The sequence below is a fragment of the Sorex fumeus genome, unplaced genomic scaffold, assembly GCF_029834395.1.
Source record: "Sorex fumeus unplaced genomic scaffold, SorFum_2.1 ptg000058l, whole genome shotgun sequence".
Taxonomy (NCBI): Eukaryota; Metazoa; Chordata; class Mammalia; order Eulipotyphla; family Soricidae; genus Sorex; species Sorex fumeus.
This window is the reverse complement of record NW_026606115.1, coordinates 29,571,319-29,592,793: the sequence shown is the minus strand read 5'-3', so window position 1 is coordinate 29,592,793 and position 21,475 is coordinate 29,571,319. Positions and strand designations below refer to the sequence as shown.

Here is a 21,475-nt window from a genome sequence, read left to right as displayed (position 1 = left end):
ATTGCAGGGTGTGGCTCCTAAAAAAAACCAAAACAACACCCCAAAAGTATAAGAGTAGTGCCAGTGTCAGGACGTGAGTAGTGAGGGAATGGGAGGTTACTGATGAATGACCAGAGATTTTCTATTTGGGGGCGATAAAATATTTGGGAAATAGTGGTATTAATTGCACTACTTTGTGAATGCTACACAATTACACAGTAGAAACAGTTAATATGGCAAATATGTGTTCTATATATTTTAACTTAAAAATTTATAAAACAATATATCAAAACAACATAATCAAGATAAGTCAGAGTTGGATTAAGCTGAGAAAGATCTTTCTTCCCTGCCCTTTATTCACCTAGAGCCAGAAAAATGAGAGGACATACTAGGATTCCTTGACAGATTTGAGGATCCCAGAAAAGAATTAATGAAGCCTCACTGCACAAGGTATAGCATAGAAGGATAAATCTGAGTACATTTCCCACCAGTAGGTTGGTGCTGGTGTGGTAAAACAGCAATAGCTAATGGGGTCTGTATGAGGAAGGAGGGGAGAGAGAGGACAAAGAGGGGAAACAGGAAAGTGAGGGAAAAAGACAGAGGGAAAAGGGGAGAGAGGAGAAAAGAGAAGAAAAAAAGGAAGGAGAAGCCTCTTTTTGGCACTTCAAAGAGAAAGTAGACTTAAGCCTCTTAGGCTTTCAGGGCTGTGAAATGTTCTCAAAAAAGTGAGCTAGAAGAAAAGCAAGCTAGAAGTGCAGGAGAGTGGGGGGATAGGGGAAGGAGGAAAAGAGGGTAAAAAGAGAGAGAGACTCAGTCATTATTCACTCACTGATTAAAAATATATCACTGTAGGACAGTCCTCCAGTTGTTCATCTATTTGTTCGAGTGGGCATCGGTAACATCTCCATTGGAGACTTTTTGTTACCGTTTTTGGCATATCAAATACATCACGGGGAGCTTGCCAGGCTCTGCTGTGTGTGCGGGATACTCTCCGTAGCTTGCTGGGCTCTCCAAGAGGGGCGGAGGAATCGAACCTGGGCTGGCCACGTGCAAGGCAAATGCCCTACCCACTGTGCTATCGCTCCAGCCTGATTTAAAATGTAAAATATATTAAAGACTGGAATGCCTCTGACCATTTTGGATGCATTTTTGAAAAAAAAAAAACTCAAGGTTTTGTTTGTGTAAATTGCCTTTACCTTTCAAAAGTGGAGTACAAGTACATAAGTACATCTTTCAGTTAATTGAATGTTATTCTTGAGTTTCAGTAAATTGAAATTTCACTTGATCTTTGTGGTCAAAATTTTAGACTTATGCATGTTGGTGAAAAAGAATTAACCCATGCACTTTTGCCAGATGAACTCAAGGAGTCTAATTGAACAGATGGACCTCATTCCTCTAACTGGAAGGTTATTAGGTGATTTGACTTTGTCAAAGAAGAAAAAAAGTGAAATCCTGAGGTGAGTTCCTTGAGGAAAGTCAGTTTTAGCTTTCTCACAAAGATCTGTGTGATATTAATTATCCTGGTGTTGTTTGAGAGAATTGGCAGCCTCAAAGAGAAAGTAGACTTAACCCCCTTAGGCTTTCTGGGCTGTGAAATGCTCTCATAAGCAAGTAGGTTATCTGGGAGGACTAACAGAGATAAGCTAATGAATCCATATGGTTGGTTACTTTGGGCAGATGGCCTGCATGCCACTTTGGAAGCACCTGAAATTTCTAGGAGGTCTTCAAGGGCAACTCTAAAATGAGTGTTCTATTTGCAGGCCACAGAAAAACGGCTAATGATGGACTCAGGAGATAAGGATAGTAGTAATATTTTATAAGTGGGGTAGAAATGGTATTAGAAAGGTGGGAAAAGAATATAAGTAAACTTTATCTTTTCCCCAAAAGTCAGAAAAATGCATACCTTATTCTATCTAGCACGAGGAGCTTATTTTATTTTATTTTTGTAAGATAGCCTTCCTTCACATTTCTACAGAGCCTTGTCTGGACTGTTTTTTTTGTTTGTTTTAATGGATCTATTGCTGGAGTTTTGTCATCAAGTCTATTAGGATTTGTAAAGCCTTTGTACTCAAATTTTGGGGGACCACACTCAATGGTACTCAGAGGCTACTTCTAGTTTGGTGAGTGGAGTAACTACTGGTATGATTGGGGGACCATGCAGTGCCAAGAATGGAACCTAGGCCTTTGACATGCCAAACATGCACAATGACTTTTTGAACTATCTTCCTGCCCCCCTTTCATACTTGTGATATTATACTCTTACCAACTCTATAGTAGATTAGGGACTATTCCCCTTATATAGGTAAGGAAATAGATCAAATGTCCCTCACCCACCCCCACCACCCCCAAAGATCACTGCATATGAAACTAATCTTTTTAAAATTTTGTTTTTGGACTACACCTGTGGTACTTAGTACTTACTCCTGACTCTGTGCTCAGGGATCACTCCTGGCAGGGCTTGGGGGACTGACTGTGTACAGTGCTAGGGGATAGAACGCAGGCCATCTGTGTGTAAGGCATTACCTGTAGTAATACGTCTCTGCCCCTAGAAATAATTTTGATTTCCTCTCTTATTCTTTCCAATATTATCTATCATGACATAACTCTTGGACTATTAAAAACCACTATCAGCCATGAATAATACAAATTTGCATTATTTAAGGCACTCATATCTGTTTTATGGATATCTTCATTTTCTTTACTCTCAGTTACTTTTGAGTTCATCAGAACACAGGGAAAATGTAATTAAAAGTGTATATAGCATTCCTTTATTTTAAATTTTATCATTTTAAATTGTGATATAAGTGACAAACTACATGAAGCTTTATCTTTCTTGTGAGGTGAGTGGGTCACACCTGGCAGTGTTCAGAGATTGCTTCTGGTTCTGTACTCAGGCATCATTCCTGGAAGTACCAGGGTGACCCTGGACTAGAACCAGAGTTGGATGCATGCAAGGCAAGTGTCTTAATATCTGTACTACCCCTCTGTCCCATTATATTAAGTTTAAGGGGGGGTCATGTTTGCTTGATATATTTATAATTTGCAATATGGTTACTATCATAGTGATAACTAACACTTCTACATGTCACATAGTTATAATTTCATTTTTGTGGAGGGAACAATTTATATCTAGGTTTTATTTTTAGGAAATTTCAAGTTCATAATGTAGGATTGCTGATGATATTCTTTGTGGGAGGTGCTTGTAGGTACTTGAAGTGGTGCCAGAGATCGAAAACAAGGTCAACACATGTATGGCAAACACCATTATGTCCTCCACTATGTCTCAGGCTATTATCCTGTCTTTGTAGGCATTTTTTCTCTTCTCTTTTGACAACATACTTTAAGTGCTTTGTTATTTGTGCTCATAGTTGTCACATCAACCTCTATTTCCATGGAGAGTCCTTTTCATTCAGTTTAACACTTGCCTCAAGCAAGATCTATAGGGCCACAGTTACTTAGCTGTTTAGGAAGGGGAAAGGCCTACAGGTCAATGACTGAATATATATTTTTTCTCTCTCCTAGTGGTCTATTTAGCTTGGCTTCAGCAGCCTCACGTTTTGCCTGCTGTACCAGGTGTAATCTTTCCCCCTCGTTTCTTACTGAGTCACCATAACACATACAGTTACAAAGTTGTTCATGCTTGAGTTTCAGTTATACAATGTTCTAACACTGTCCTTCACCAGTGTCCATGTGTAATCTTGACATGCAAGGTTTATGTGTCTGGTTGTGTAATGTAGTAAATATCATAGCAAAGTAAATTTTTATGACAAAGTTCCATCAAAACAACCGTGTTAATATTAAAAAACAATTTTTCATTTTTAAAATTTCAAAGTATTATGTATAAAAGATAGAAGTCCTATCATCTTTTGGTGTTGATTCATTTATTATTGCTGTTAAGTGTTGACCAGTGATTAAACTATTTCCTCACAGATTTGGTCACTTTGTATGTGATTTAAAACTAATTAAATTTGGTTTATGTTTACAGGTTTATTTAAGATCTTGAATTCATCATAGCACTGTATGAGAAAATTTTTAGCAAAAAATGATTATATATTTTGATGTATTTCCTAAGAATAGGGGATAGGTTTAAAGAGTAAAGGAGATCTTGTTGTGTACAGTACATAGTTCAGTTGTAACAAAATTTAGAGATCAACATTTGCCTTTTTGATAATATCTGAATATCAACATATTGAGGAACATTTATGAGATTTTTCTTCTTTTCTCTTAAACTTCAAAATTTTCATAATATATAATCAATAAATGTTGCAATGTGGTTTACAATTGAAAATTTGTATGATTTTGTGTGCATATATGTGTGTATATGTGAGAGATTATGAATATGTAAGTGTACAATCAGCTAAATATTTCATAACAAGTACTACTTCCCAAATCAGTCTGGGAAGGTTCTTTATTCTTGCTGATTCTTTTGAAAATTAAAAATTGAAACTACTGATGGCAATAATAATAGAGTCTAGTGTTGAAACAAAATGAACTCTATGAAAAAAACAAACTATGAGTTCATTTAACTATGCTTCGTGGGGCTTACAATGTCTCAAACTCAAAATATAAGAGTTTCCTCAGAGGTCTCAAGATAAACTTCAATTCTCCTGTCTTGCCTAGGGCATTGGAGCAAGTTTGTCTCTCTCTATTACTCTCCTTTTATATTTTTTCTAACAGTGTTTAAATCAGTATTAAACATTTCATTTCAAAAAGCAACCTCCTTTGTCCTCTGAGCTATCTTCAATAGGGGAGACAGCCAAGTATGTAGAAAAGAGACCAACCATCATAATTGTCTTCTAATATTCACAGGGGTATGAAAATAGTTTTAAAATTTTTTCTGTCCCATTTGCTACTTTTTAACATGAATTTGTATTAGACTACATTTCTAAAACCAAGTATAGAATTATAATTTCGGTACAGCTTTCCAAATCACAGTGGCATTTCTTTGGGCAATGACAATAAAGCTGTCACTTTTTTTTTTTAGCATGATGCCTCCACCTCTGGTTGGGACATTTAATTTTGGAACTGCTGTCTAAGAAAATGGTTTTCAAGTCAAGAGGGTTTATGATAATATTTCCAATGACTCTTATCTGCATGCATTTTCTCAGTTCTTCCCTGGCTTTCCTACTGGAATAGGTTGCTCTGTACCAATGCCTTTATGTGATTGCAAGATATAACCTAAAGTAGAGCTAGCAAGTGAAAGAAACAAAGGTATCATTTTAAATTGCTGTCATTTTAACAGCAGCTTAACCCAGGACAGTAAAGATGTCTTAAGGGCAATTAGAAAGAAATTTTATTTTATTTATTTATTTCTCTTAGATTTCTCTTAGTGGAACAACTAGAGGGCTGGCCCTAGGCTGTTTTATGGTATTGCTATTTGGTCTCTGTTATTTTATAATGGAGTGAGAATTGGAATAATGAGTTCACATTTGTAAATGTTGCATGCTACATCTTATTTCATCCTCTAAATTTCAGAAAGCAAGTTATTGGAGGTTCCATTTTTTTCTTTTTTAGAGAAGCTACTGTTCTTAAAATTGTATTTATATCATTGAGGGTTGAGGGCAAAGTGAGATGATGTGGCACAAGGGATGAGGGAAAGAGGGAGTGGAGAGAGATACTTAGACTCTCGGTACCTGCTTTCTCTATGGGGATCAAGGGGTAGATAGAACAAATAGCTTCGATCCCCCTAATTTTATTAAAACCATGCATACCCTTTGTTAAGTTTACATAATACTTTCAGTGAAGCATATAAAAAGGTTTGATATGCTGTTTTCTGTGCTGTTTAATCTCTTTCTTAGATGATCAACTTTTTTGCCCTGAAGAACTTTCCTTCATATTCTGATGCTATTTCAGCAGCAACCAGTTGGTGGGGCAGAAGTGGAAGACAGGAACTAGAAAGTGACTTGAACTGGAAAATGATTTGTGATTCCTTATACCTAGAAATATCCAGCTCCTTCTCTAATAATATTTTCAAAACAGTTTAATTTCCATACAAATTACTCATTGGATTTAAGGAGCTCTAGGAATTGGGGAGCATTGGAAACTGTAAACTAATTAGAATGTGACACTATTTTTGCTGAAAATAGAATGTTAACTCAAATGGGCTCTGGTAATATGATGTTCTCTAATGAAACCATCATTGAATGTATCAGTAGATGCTTTCCTGATTTTGAGAAAGATAATGAGTGGGGATAGTGTCTGACCATGGAGACAATGGCTATTTGGTCACACCTTCAATATTTGTGCTTTTAAGATTTCCCAGAGAGTTTATTTGTCTGAATTATGGATGCATGGAGTTTGAAAGCTTAATGGGAATTGATACCACTATTGATTACCATTTAGGCACACCTTCCTCATTTACGGTTATTGAAGGGGAAATGTTTCATATTCTAACAAGCATCTCTCATTATAGGTTTAAGTCAGCTGTCTCAATAGCCTGTGTGGTCAGTTACTTCATGTAGCAACTTGATGTCTACTGGGATAGTGAACACAAGCTCTATTGAAGGCTGATAATGAGCCAGATTTCTCTGAACCTAATAATGTGCTGACAACTCAACAGATGGAAATACCTGGCTTTTTGCCCTTAAACATGTGATGATTTCATGATAGGCAGAGGTTTATTTCCACAAAACCTCTTGGGGCTACCACAGTAGTGACGGTCAAGGTCAGGTTAGTTACACAGTGTCTTCATAACATTTTCAGATTTCTAGAACTGAACTTCTTCCCTGCCTGTTCATCTGTTTCATGGACAATGGAAGAAGTGAAATAGGGATAATGCTGAAACCAATGAGAATTCTTGAAATGGTACCAAACTAACTCTTTCTCTATCAGAGAATAAGTTTTTTTAGTTTATTTCTATAATAAAGATATTTCTCCTAATTTCACTTGATGTAATTGGACAACTCTTATAAAATGTAAGTAAAAATAGATTTATTTCTGTTTCTTAAGACATGGTGGTTTAGAGCAACATCTGTTTACTCTGGACCTTTGAGGGAAAGTCAGTAATTATATCTGCCATTTGATAAATTTATAAGTTGGAGAGAGTTACTATACTTTCCATTTCTACCTACTACATAAGGAGCTTCTGGATCATTGCCAAAGTTAGTGGCAGTTGTTATAGTAGTGGGCAGTGGGAATAGTTTGGGGAACTGAACAAGCATCTGAGTTCTTAAATACTCCACCAGTAGCTTTTCTTATAGTTTATACTTTATTGTTGTATAATTTTATGTATATATCACCTTTTGTCTCTCCTCTTGGTAGTATTTATATAGCATTACTAATGTTTGTTAATAAAGAATTTGCTATTTCCTCACTAAGGTTTTGGTTTATAGGGGATAGAAAAGGATAATAAATCTACTCAAGAAATAAAGGAGGGATGGGGAAAAAAGAAATTAAAACAGTTATTGAATTGCATGAAAATTGAATTCTCATTATGTCCACAAGCTCTTGAAACAAGGTAATACATTTTAATAGGAAACAAAACTCTAGAATATGTAATTTTATAGTCTATCAATCAGTAGTCTTAGAGCCAATTATCTAACTTATATGAACTGCTGAGACATAAAATCACTGATTTTGTGAAAGTTAGAAAGGATGATGGATATTTAGTTCAATTCCTTCATTATTAAGAGGACCAAATCTGACAAAAATTAAATGACTTGGCCAAGGACAAATAAACACTTTGCGGTAGGGTTGGGATGTAAATCTGTGAGTTTAAATAGTTCTCTCAACATGCCATTTGTTGTCTGTCTCACAAGTTCTAGAGGACAATGAATTAGTGCACCAACCAAGAAGTGCTATATTTAAGATGGATGCTCTTCTTTGATAATATTCCCATCCTTTACCAGTCCTTCCTTAAAAGAAATATGAACTTACCTTTGTGAGAAGATGATAAAATAACCAGCAGGCCCAATTAACTGCAAAGCACTTACTCTGAAAAATTCTTTTGTTGAACCGGAGTCCAGGGTCCCATAAGCAATTTCAGTCTGCTTAGCTAAATCTTCAGCACTCTCTATGGGAGAAACCATCCTCTCCACAGTCAGAAAAGCAGCAAGATTGGCAGTATAGGAAGAAATTATGATCAGGGTGAAGAACCACCAAACACCTCCAACGATGCGCCCAGAGAGTGATCTACAAAACAAAACAAAGACCAATCCAGACCCAGAGGGGTCATGTTTCAGTTTAAGGAATCCTTTATTTCTGAAAATAGAAGTGCTTGCAGTATAGCTGATGAAAGAGAGAAGTAAGTTATGTCAGGGAGTTAAAGCATCAAGCAAAGTAACATGTTCACAACGCCCGGGTCATGATGGCAGATGATGATGGTACATGAATAATTCTTTTCAAATATATATGGGTTCCTGATTACACACATTAATCACACATATGATTTTCTTTCTGTAAACTTGCACACCTGTTACAAATTGCTCTAGTTCCTTTAAGGCACAAGGTCTCAGCCTTGTCTGCATATTAGAATATCTAGGATTCTTTAAGTATACTTTAATGCTCAGGTCCACTCAAAACCAATTAAATCAGAACCTGGGAAGTGAAACCCAGACATACCTCTTCTTAAAGCTTGCCTGGTGATTACAATGTACAGTCCAAGTTTAGAGCAAAGGTGATGTTATGGGATAAAAAACAAGCCAAAAAGTTTACATGTTGAAGAGAAATGGGTAGGTACTGGTAAGTGTGTGTGTGTGTGTGTGTGTATGTGAACATTCACTGTAAGTCTAATACATTTTGTAAAAGACGTTCTTTATTTTGCTTTTTGGGTCACACCCAGCGTTGCACAGGTGTTCCTCCTGGTTCATGCACTCAGGAATTACTCCTGACAGCGCTCAGGGGACCATATGTAATGCGGGAATTGAACCTGGGTCGGCTGCGTGCAAGGCAAACACCCCACCCCACTGTGCTATCACTCCAGCCAGCCCCAAGTAAAAGACATTCTTATTTGTGGAGTTGGTTACCTTTGGGCTGGAACGATAGCACTGCAGATAGGGTGTTTGCCTTGCAAGCAGCCAACATGGCCAACCGGAGTTCGATTTCCTCCACCACTCTCGGAGTGCCCAGCAAGCTACCGAGAGTATCTCGCTCGCTCAGCAAAGCCTGGCAAGCTACCTGTGACGTATTCAATATGCCAAACACAGTAACTATTGTCACAATGGAGATGTTACTGGGCCCACTCCAGGAAATCGATGAACAATGGGAGGACAGTGAACAGTGACAGGTTATCTTTGAGCAAAGGACTCATAAGGTACTATTTATTATTTTGTTCATGTATGTTGCTTATTGTGACTCAGGAGCTTAGCTACAGGGGTGTAAACTCTTCTCTTTTTGAAATCTAAGCCTGAAGACACATGATAGTCCTAAGTGAAGTAGGAACTACTTGTATAATAGGGTTTAAGAGGAATTAAAATAAATTGTCTCTACCACCACAACCCCCTCCCCCCAAAAAAACCTTACCACAACTAACAAAACCATCTTCAATGACCCATTAAAGAAATTATTATTGTTGAAATTATCCTCTGTGTTTCCTCCATGAAGTTTGGTAAAGATGTAACACTTTACTTCCACAGCACCCTTTATCATATTATCATGGATTGGGATCACTCCGATTCATAGGGAAAAGGAAGGAAAATGAACAAATTTTAATAAGGGGGAAATTTTGTTCTTGAACCTAACTGTGCACTTGGCATTGCTTGGAATGTATGTTAAAACTTAGATTTAAAATGCCTGAGTGCTTAAGAATCTGCATTTATTCTTAAGTAATACAGGTGATGATAGTGATCATAGGACCAAACTAAGAATCATTTTTTTTGTATCAGTGAGTCTCAACTCTGAATACACATCAATATCTGAAGATACTGAAGCAAAACCAAACAAAATAACCAAAGAAATTTCTAGTCTCCACCTCAGTGAATTCAATGGTGATATCTAGAGGTCGTGCCTAAGCAGCAACATGTTTATACAGCTCAGGTGCAGCTAGGATTGCTAGTCATGGTCTTACATCATGAGTGCTACTCAGGGAAGGAAGGTCTGTGGGAAGTTAGGGGGTAGAATAAAGTTGCCAAATGCTCAGTAATGGGTAATGTCTTGTACTGAGTAAGCTTCATTTCTTTCACAATGTCACCAAAGGCTGATTCTGTCTGCCAAAATGAAAATCTGGTCCCTAGGTTTCAGAAAATATTGCCACGTTAGCCCCAGTGTAGTTCTGCTTTGCAGAAGAACTTCATCCTGGTTAGGTGATGTTCTCATGGGCCCAGAAAAACCTATAGGAAAAGAACTCTCAAGAACAGGCGTGGGAGCCTGTCATATCTCCAGGTTCTGTGGGAAGAGGGCAGTTTTGGGTTGAAAGCTGACAAATCAAGCTCTTCTCTTTGTACTTGCATATTATCACCTCAAAGCAAATTTAAATTCACATGTCCTGAGATAACCTTTCACTACCCTATGGAAATCAGTTGTTTTAAATTTTACACTGCTCCGATCATTGTGGTAGGTGTTTTGATAAGTAGTTCACTTTATTGATTAGCTATAAAAAGGCACTTGATTTTTAAAAATGTTTTTAATTCCTGTTGGTCCCTAGATGCTTAAAATGACCCGTTTAAATTTCTGAACATAATCACTTTTAGTTTTTTAGATGTGAAAATCTGCTTTGCAATAGACTTTTCTAACAAATAGTTAAATTCTCTTAGGATTTCATCCGAGTACATTTCCTTTTTAATCAGAAGAGGTAAAAACATCTGGATGAGTCAGAAACAATGTGTCACACTTCTGAATTCTAAATGTATAAAGAAAATTTAAATGATAAACTTTGACCTTTCATAGTTTTTTTTCATTGCTGCCATGCACATTTAATTTATTCTAGACTTACTTAACTCTGGAAATCATTTTATTGTGTAAAATATTAAAGTTCCAAAGTAGCACCTATAGTAACAGGATAATAAAAAATAACAATAGTAGTTTACATTGCTATGTTACAGATTCTATTTTAACTGTTTTACATATGCTAACTTTAAATCTTCTACCCTCATGGTTAGGTACTATTATACAGATGAAAGAGAGGCATTCTTCAGTTAGGGAAACTGAGACACAGAATGGAGAAACAGTAAATAAAGCATCTATACTTACAGAATGGAAAATAAATACTTACTTTTTTCGGGGGGTGGGGAACACAAATGACAATGATCAGAGTTTACTCTGGCTCTATGCTCAGGGATCATTCTTGGTAATGCTCTGAGATCATATGTGGTTCAAGGGACTGCACTGGGGTTGACTACACTCAAGGTAAGCTTTTAACTCCCGTATGATCTCTTCTGCCTATAGATGCTCACATGTTTGTCTTACAAAATATTTATTTTGTATAAGATAATCCAGAATGACATGTAAATGATATAAAGTAAAAATTCATTAAAAACTCTGAGAAATATAGTTGCAGGGAAACCAAACATACTCAATGAATTATTATTATTTGTTGTTCATTTGTAATGGAGCTGTGAATGTCATTCTTATTTGAAATTATGGGTTATTATTACTGAAACCTAGGGGAAAACTGATTTTGTAGTATTTCCAGAGTTATAGTTTGGTAACAAAAGAGGTGTCTTTTGATGCTATAAATACTAATAGTACTTAAAAATTTTTCCTATCTGACGTATTGAGAAAAACAAATTTACAAAAATTATCTTTATTGAGTCTAATGGACCAAGACTTATATGATTTAAAATCAAGACTTTACATAGTATTGTGGTTATTTTGCCATATTAAATATCTGGTTCAGATAATCAATTGGTTGGTCTGTATGACTCGGCTGAGACTGGCTCTTGAACTATCAAAATAAACCTTAATTCACAATGGCTGTTTTTGTGGCTTCTTGTAAACCTGGCTGTTGACTTTGGCAGTTAACGGTTAATATTGTGGCATCCCTATGAATTGGAAAATTTTGGTGAATATCCACATAGAAAAGGTTTAATATTTTCCACAACCCTCAGCATAGATGGGAAAAAGGAACTTTCTTGGAGTCGGTATTTAAGGTTCAAGATTTAAACTACCCCCAATCTCCTCTACCAAATCAATTGGAGCCTTGATAAAAGTCTTGGAAAAAATGTCTACTATTACCCCCCCATCCCTGTATAAAATAAATGCTTAAACACTTTTACTGAGAAAAGGTGCAGTGGAATTAATAGTGAAATATCTCAATAAATATTTCTATATTTTTCTTTTCTCTTTAGTAAAACTATAGCTACGAATAGTGGGAATGGTGTTGACACTGGTGGTGGGATTGGTGTTGAAATATCATATAAAATACATATTTCTACTGAAATCTATATTTCATATTGAGGCGATATAAAAAGTGATGATGGGTCAGTCCTGTCACATTTTTAAAGGTCCCTTAAAATTAGACAAGATTTTAGAGTTGAGTTAAAAAAGACCTGACATTTCCAGTAGCCTTCCCTTCACTAATACAGCTTCAAACTGTTTAAAATTAATTTTAAATGGTTCTGTAGCATAAGCCAGTTTTGAGGTTAGTGAAAGGAATTAGTTATAAAATGGTGCATATTTGGTATTTATAAGAATGTATACAAGGACATACCACATGATACACTTTGAAGATATGTAATAGGAGGAGTAAACAGAATGAAAATAAATTACCATCAAGATAAAAATAAACATAAAGCATTGAAAAATAATGTAATATACCAATGATAATATCTGTGATCATAAGAAACCAGAGTTTCTGATAAAATAATATGTATTTTATGGCATCGGAAATAAATGATAATAAAAGTAAGCTATGTGTTGTAGCCTTCATTCTATAGGTTTTGAAAAAATGCATTTTGCTTGCTTCACAAGATGATGAGTGGAACTGTAAATCCCTATGGTTTGCTTATACTATTCATCATTCCTTTCCAGCCCTCTAATTTCTTCTGAAGTATGCATGATTTTCACATATGAAGTACACACGATTTTGGAATGCTATGTCTATGCTAGATATTTGCAAAATGTGCAGAATCAGTCTTTGATGGGAATAATCACCTCTCAAGACTAAAGACTAGTTTTCAGCCAGAAATCCAGGAAATAGTTGTAATGAAAAACCTGCTATTACATCACTTTTTAGCTCACTGCTACAGCTTTAAAGTGAATTCGCATTCGGGAGAAGTGGTTATACCATTCAAGGAAAGGATTTTGCTGAAAATTGAGCTAAAACCCCTGATGTTTTGATTCTTTTCAGTTTACAACATTTTATATCATTAATTATTCTGCATAGACTTTTCAGTGTGAAGGTGGTTTATTTCATGTCAACTAGCTTGGTGAAATTCTCTGCCTTCTGATATCTTAAAATACTTAACAGGGGGATAATTCCTTTGAAATGATCTGTACATAGTATTCAAGAGAGTGTATTCTTTTCATTTTATCTATTTTTATTTTATCTTTCATTTTTAAATGAAAGAACTGTGATTTACAAAGTAATTGATAGTTGTGATTTAGGCATATGATATTTCAATACCAATCCTACCACCACTGTTAACTTCCCTCCACCAATGTGCTGTGTGCTGGGTCAAGGAGGACGGCCCTCCCCAATAGAGACAGACCATTCTTCAGTGGAGGTTATACATGTAGTTGCGCTCTCCTGATAGAATCTCCAAACAAGTTCTTAAGGCCCATTTTTTTTCTTTTAGTTATAATTCCCTCATCCTTAACATGTCTATCCCTTAGATGTTCTTGCAGTCTCAAAGAAAGTCAGTAGGGGGAGCATTTGCCTGGAAGGACTTGGACTCCAGACTGCTTGTTGGTTTTACTGAAGTTTTACGAGTAAATTTCAGATGAACATAATTTCAACTTTGTGCTAAGAAATTTTTGAAATTATACAACCACAATACTTGTAGGCCGTGTAAATGGACTCAAGAAAGGGTATTTTCAGTTATTTTTCATTAGAAATTAGTTATTTGGCACCAGCTAAAATTTTACCTATATTCCTAAGGAGATTTAGGAACAGAAATGTAAATGCAACATTGAATACTAGTAGTTTTGAAAATAGGGTGTTTGTGAATAACAATAATGATAATAATTATGATGAGTAATGATGATAATATAAGAAATAATGATTATAGTTAACATATACCAAGAATTTACTCTACACTAGGTTTAATTCTTTACAGATGAAACACTGAGGGTTAACAAGGTTTAGTATGTTTGCCTAGGTTACACAACTGCTAAGCAGATTGTGAATCTAGTAAGACAAACTCCAGCACCCACATACTTAGCAACTATACTCCCTCCATCTGCCTACACCCACTGCTTTTTTTCCCATACCTTTCAGTGAGGGAAGAAGGTTGAATGTATCTCAAACCTTCTTCTGAATCCTCCCAACAGATCAGTTTATATATGGACATTAACTTCAGCTTATTACATTGATTACCATCTTGATTACCCTCTCTAAGGTTGAACCAGCCTCCAGTTAAAGTGCTCATTATGAACAATTGTTATTGGAAATATCACAACTGAAAGTGACATAGACTCCTAAAGATTCCAGAGAGCTGTCAGTAGCTTTATTCAATGGAAGTGGAATGAATTTTAGTTTCCCTCACGATGTCTAATCATTGATTTTCCAGTATTTTACTTTGAAGGAATACATGCTGAGCAGGATTTATTTATCTATATTGTTGTGAGGGCATACATGGCAGTGCTTGGGAACTCCCAGGGCCATACTCAGTGACATTCAGAGGGTCATATGGTGCTGTGAATTGAACTTGTCTTTGCAAGTAAGATATGTACTCTAACACTTCAGCCACATCACTGCCTCTTAGCATTATTTTATTTTATTTTATTTGCAATTACACGAGCAGAGTGATGAGATGATTCTTTCTTTCTTTCTTTCTTTCTTTCTTTCTTTCTTTCTTTCTTTCTTTCTCTTTCTTTCAAGTTTTAGATTATACTGATATTTTGTTTTATTTTATATCTTTTATTTTTATAAAATTGTTCACAATGATTTAGGATATTCAATATTCCATTACTAATCCCACAACCATTATACCTTCCCACCACCATTATTTCCAATTTTCCCAACCACCACTCACATCTGCCCCAATAGCAGGTCCTAAATGATTTTTTCGGTATTGTTATGATCAATTCTCTAAAAGTGATCAAAAAAGATTTCCTTTGAAGAAAGTGTGTAAAGATTGTTGACTCTTGCCCTGGAGCTATTAAGCCCTTGTATAAGAGATTACTGACTTGTTGTCAAACCTTGTGTGTTAATATTTTTTTAATCAAGATTGGTTGCCATCTACTTTACATCCCATCCGATGTGGTATGCTACTCCTGATATATCAGTGGTGTGGAATATGAGATGTCACATTGTCACAAATGTGACTGCATGCTCTGGGAATTTTAAAGTTTTGACCGGGTGATACAGCTGGAGTTAGATTTTTAACTGTTTTGTGACTTTGGGGTCTGGAACCTAGCAGTATTTTAAATGCTCTTTTCCTACTTTCTTTAATAATCAAAGTAAAAACAGTATTTCATCAGTAGTTGGAAAATGAAAACGCAGCTTTTTTGTATGAATATGAGTAAAATGGAATAAACAATCCACCTTGCAGTTGGGAAGGGATCAATTGATAGTGGAAATAATTATAACACTGGCTCTTAAAGCCCTTATGACCTATGTTCCACCACATTATCCCTCTGTACGCCATTGCTTTGTCTATTGTATGGGAACAAAAGTATGAGTTTTATAGTTGGAGTTATGTCTAAATATTTGCTTTATCATTTGCTGTGACTAGGCAAATTATTTAACCTTAACTTCCTCTTCAGCTTGAAAATAAGTATTAATGTCCACTTTGTGCCAGTATTTTGAGTATTAAGATAGGCATTCGGGTAAAAATGCCTATACTCAATGTGAACACAATTGAAATTGTTGTCCCTTTGCTCAAAAGTAGTTAGATTAATTTGTCTCTGACATCTTTTCCTGCAGTATTATTTGATAATTCTACTTAAATGTAGTCTCTTAAAATTACTTGAAGCACTTTAGTTTTGTAAAAAGTCAATGTAGAATGCATACTCGTCCAGGGATTTCTGAAGAGTTTGCATTCCAAGTATGGTCATTAATCAGGGAAAACCCCTACAATGCTGGTGTTTATATTCAAGGTGTTTGCATTCTTATTATTAAGAGTCTCTAAATCTATTATTAGGGAAACACTTTGAAGTAGAGATTTTTGTTTTGATATTAATCATACACACACACATATATAAACAGCAAATAAAGTTCTTAGAAAGGGAGAAACTTGTTTCTCTTTTACTTTTATATAATAACTATTCTAACAAGTATAGCATTTTATTAAGAGGCTTAAAGATGCAATTTCTTTAGAAGGACATGCGAGTATTAAAGGAGGGATTATCCAAATGATAGAAAATGTAGAGCTCAGGAAGATAACAATTTATCACTCAACAACACAGTAAAGATAATACTTGTTAGTTTAGATCAGTATTATTCCATAATCTGTGTGTGTCATTGCCAGATTGATTTGCAACCAGCATGAAAAGAAACAGATGGGAAAGGTCCTTGGAAAGTTAAGAACAGAAGTGGGCTCTCTGTGGTGGGTGTGGTGTTGAAATGATATATGCATGGCACTATAATCAATAGTATTATAAATCAATCATGGTTCTGCAATAAAAATGAGTAAAAAAGAAACAATAAAAAAGTGTCAATTTTTTAACACTATAAGATTAATGTCTGATGAAGCTTCTGTAATAGACATATATGTGCACTGAGTTGTGATAAATCATTTTTCTTAATGAAGTCCATGTTAAAAATTTTGAAAGTTTGATATGACAGTATCTAATGTAGAATAATAAAATTGTACCTTGAAAAAAACTTTGATATGGTTCAGTGTTACAGAAAAGCCACAGTTTTAATTCTTTTTTTAATTTTTGTTTTTGCTTTTTGGTCACACCCAGCGATGCACAGGGGTTACTCCTGGCTCTGCACTCAGGAGTTACTCCTGGCGGTGCTCAGGGGACCATATGGGATGCTGGGAATCTAACCCGGGTTGGCTGTGTGCAAGGCAAACGCCCTATGCATTGTGCTATTACTCCAGCCCCAAACCACAGTTTTAATTCTATTATAAAACACACAAAAAAGTCTACTTGTCATTTTCATATCACAAGTTTTTTTTTACTATATGCACAAATGCTTCTAAAAGTAAATTTCTTGTTAGGAGTCTGATTTGAGTATATAGAGTAGTATACAGCACTCCACTGGGGACACCAAAAATTTAGTTTTGAAAATTCACTTATAGAAACCAATAAAATATTCAGCCTTAATGACTCTTTAGCATTGTCTCAGCATAGATTATCATCCATTTTAAAATTTATTTGGTTATGGAGTCATTTAGAAACTCTACTCTCTGGAAATGAACACTTAAAAAAAAAGCTAGCATAACAGATGAACTCCCGGATGATGTCACAAAATGACACAAAAGGAATAGGAAGTGAAATAATTTGAAAAATCTGACCAAGCAGATTGAGAGTGGCAAAAGTGTATGACTTTGATAAATGAGGCTTGAAGCACACATGTTATACTAAAAAGCTGCTGAAAATGTTATCTGTGAATTTTACAATAAAGGCTCACTCTAAATGTTTTGTGCTCCAAGTGAATAATCTTAAAAGGAAGTGTAATAGGTAATATACTGATTCCTTATATCTTAAATAAAAATTCCTACATGTTTGGATAATTGGACCTAGTTAGTATTTTTATTACTGTTCATTTTTACCAAATGCTACACCTATTTACATTAATCCCCTACCATATTTCTATAAAGACACTGTATTTTATCACAATATTTTAAGATTATGAATTTGTAACCACTTTTGTTTTGGTAGGATAACACTTAAACTGTAGATGAGTTCAAGATATTAAATTAAAGATTTTTAACAGCCTTACTGAGATACCATCTGCATACTATAAAATTTTCCAATGCAAGTGGATTATGAATCAATTTCAGTAAACATAAAGTCATGCAACGATTGTCCAAGTACAGTTCTGGAAAAATTTTAACATCCCCAAAACTTCCTTTATGCCCATTTGTCATTAATCCTGAAAAAATGGAACCAGTAAGAGGTAAATAAAGCATTCATTCCACGTGAAAAATTAACTGCATGCCAAAATATCATTAATGAGATAAATTTAAAAATGTGCAATATTTTGTAAACTCAAAATGAATGCAAAAATCCACGATGAGTATAGTATCAAATATTTAAAAACTGGATTGAAGCTCTGTAATCTATTCAGTCTCACATGCCTTACTCTGTTTTTGATCCTGATTCTCTTTCTGCTTCCCTCAAGTACCTAGAAACCACTAATATACTTTATCTCCATGCATTTGCCTATTGGGGCCAAATAAATAGATGCAGTGTGGAATACTCAATAAGTAAAATTCAACAAGTGAAATTATGTATGTTGTATGTGGCCTTTTGTGTCTGGCCTCTTTCATTTGGCCTGATTTCACAGTCGTGGCATCCTGTGGCATATGTCAGTAGTTTGCTCCTTTAAATTGCAGAATAGGACAGGTGTGCTCAAGATGACTTACTATAGGGAATCCATCTAGCACTTTTCCATCTTTAAGACAAGTATCTATACCAAAAACTGAATGAAATGCAGATTCCTGCCTGAATTCAAGCTGAAAACATCACTGAATCCAGGTATATGAATTGTAGGACAAGGGAGTCAGTGCTGAAAAACAGCTGTTTGGACCCCAAATCGTACAGAAACAGTTATAAGCTTTTAAGATACTAAAAAAGGGCAATACACTAAGCACCCAGGCTTTCCAGATATCCATTTCCATATATACTGAACTGGGAAGCAAGTGATTAAGCACTGGAAGTTTTAATTTAAGCCAGTGCAGGGTTTTTTGTCTTTCTTATAGCTGGTGATGGTTTGACCGGAAACCACAATTCCTAAGTCAGCCTTGCTCATTCCAGACCAAATTCACATTAAGTTTGTAGTTGACTGACACTGGAACTTAGAACGAAGTGACTGAGATATGGAAGCATGAATCAGAGCCACTGTCAATGTTATTTCTGTTTGTGTTGGGTTTATGGCTGGGGCCCACCATTCCTGAGGCAAACCTCATCTTTCCCAGACCAATAGCAAAGTCAGCTCAATATAAACTTGTTTGGCTAAGTCAACAGACTCCATTCCTCTCAGCCTTCTGTCAACTGATTGCAAGCAGGTCACATCTTCCAAAGCATTTCCAGCTAGCAAGGGACCCAAGTTTCCTTTAACATACATTCAACTCCAGAGGGAAGATATTGTGGTATAAGTCCCAGCTGTCTAAGTATGTAGTAGGTAGCAGAAATTACTACTACACACAGACTTGTGGAAACACAGAAAATATTATAGACTGCCAAGCACATCTGGTACAGCACCCACAACTGCAATCCAGGCCCTCTCAATCTGAGGTCTAGAGCACTGTGTAACATTTTGAATCTGAAGCCTTTCTCCTGAAGTTGAACAAATCTGTCTCAAAGATATTCTTTTATTTCCTAAAGTTTTTAAAAGTATCTATATATATTAACTTTTTAATTGAATCACTGTGAGATAGACCATTACAAAGCTGTTCATGATTGGATTTCAGGCATACAGTATTCCAACACCCAGTCCCCCACCAGTGTAAATTTCCCAGCACCAGTATCCCCAGGTTCCCTCCCATTACCCACCAACCTTCACCCCCTGTCTGCCTCTATGAAGGTGCTGTTCTTCTCTCTCTCTTTCTTTTTTTTCTCTCTCTCTGTCTCTCTTTTTGGGCATTATGGTTTGCAATATTGATACTTAAAGATCAAGATATTCTTGAACACACACAAATTCCCTGATCACTGCCAATGAGGTATTCGAAACTGATATAAATGTACCCCTGTATGTAAGAAACTTAGTATATCAGATAATCCAAGGGACCTGTTTAAACGTGGCACAGACCTATTAGAGGTTAATAATGACTGCATCCTTGCATCATTTTTAATATCTACTTTAACATTGTGCTCAGGCATACTGGGACTCAAATTAAATAGTTTGTCTTGAAGTGGCAAAGGCCCACTCAAACTCAATGCCACAAGCTTATCCAATCAGTACCAATGCAACACTACAAACAACTATCAAGGACTGCTAAACCTTAGTTCTACAATTAGAATCAGGCTTTGGCAAACACCTCCACCCTCACTTCCACAGAAGCTACAAAGATCAACTTTCTGAACTCCTATTATTGGGTACATGTGGCCATAATCCTAGCCACCATTCAGATTGGCCAAACTCTAACTTCAGACCCTAGGTCTCCTAGACCTCTGAATTTTAGCTTTTATAGGGCATTTGTGAACATATATCTCCAGTGGATACCCAGACCTACACAAACTCAGAGCCATAAGAATTGACTTAATTTTGTGAGAGTGAGCCTAGATGATCACTTAGGTCAGCCCATACTTGGATCTTCACCCCAGTCCTCGCATAGCACCAAGCATATTGAAGAAATAGTAAAATTCAACTGCATTGCTGGATGAAGACAAAATCCTAGGTAGGTGTTCAAACACACTAGAACTTTCAAAACACTTCAAGGAAGATTTTCAACAAACAGTCCTACAATTTTCAGTGAAACAAGGAAATCAGTGTGAGAGGACATCAATACATCCTGAGAAAGTCTGAAGGAAAGTATGAATAAGCACTAAACAGAAATGTCTTAGCTAGAGTGTGTACCTGAACACAAGAACAAGACTCAGCAGCAGAATGGAAGACATCAAAATTCAAAATATCAACCTTCTGGATAATGTAGCTGAAACTATGAAAAAAGAACAAAATAGTTTTAAAAATGAAAAACATATGGGATTTATGGGACAACATTAAGAGGAATAATGCTTGCATAATAGAGGTTTTAGAGGGAGAGAAAAGAAAGGAGACATTTTTTTGAAGCAATAATAGCCAAGAGTTTACCTTAATCTAAGGTGAGATACATATACTCTGATTTAGGAAACCCAGAGAATTATGACAAAACAAATCCACACAGAAGAACACCAAGACACATTGTAATTATAATGACAAGATCCAAAGACACATAGACTACCATAAGAGAATAAGCAAAGACTCACACATAAAGGAAAACCCTTAAGACTTGTAAAAAATTTATCAAATGGAACTCTGCAGACCAGAAGGGATGGTATATGTCCAAGTCTTGAATAAAATACCTCTAGCTAAGAATGCTCTGTACTGCCATATTATCACTCATATTTAAAGAAACCATAAAAATATTCTCAGACAACAGCTAAAGGCATTCATTATCTCTAGACCAGCTCTCCAGGAAATACTAAATGGTCTTCTCTAAAAGGCAAGGAACCTTCACAGGAAGCAGAAAGAAACATGAAACACTTAAAATGGGGAAGTTGAAAAATAAAGAGGACTCCAAGAATGAACTTGAGACTTACTAGCATAAGTTTAGACATTTTTAATTTACCATTAGTTTTTTCACTG

General features: G+C 35.7%; 1 protein-coding gene across 4 annotated transcripts in view; it reads right to left on the bottom strand.

The window, feature by feature from the left end:
• The window catches only part of GRIA3 (glutamate ionotropic receptor AMPA type subunit 3), a 391,700-nt gene that overhangs the window by 56,946 nt on the left and 313,279 nt on the right, over positions 1-21,475 (bottom strand). For all 4 annotated transcript variants that reach the window (XR_008794065.1, XM_056125840.1, XM_056125841.1 and 1 more), the window contains exon 12: positions 7,911-8,109. Coding sequence is in view for 3 of the 4 variants with exons in the window: in XM_056125840.1 (XP_055981815.1) it covers positions 7,911-8,109 (199 nt within the window). In the remaining variant the exon portion in view is untranslated. The remainder of the gene's footprint in view (positions 1-7,910; positions 8,110-21,475) is intronic.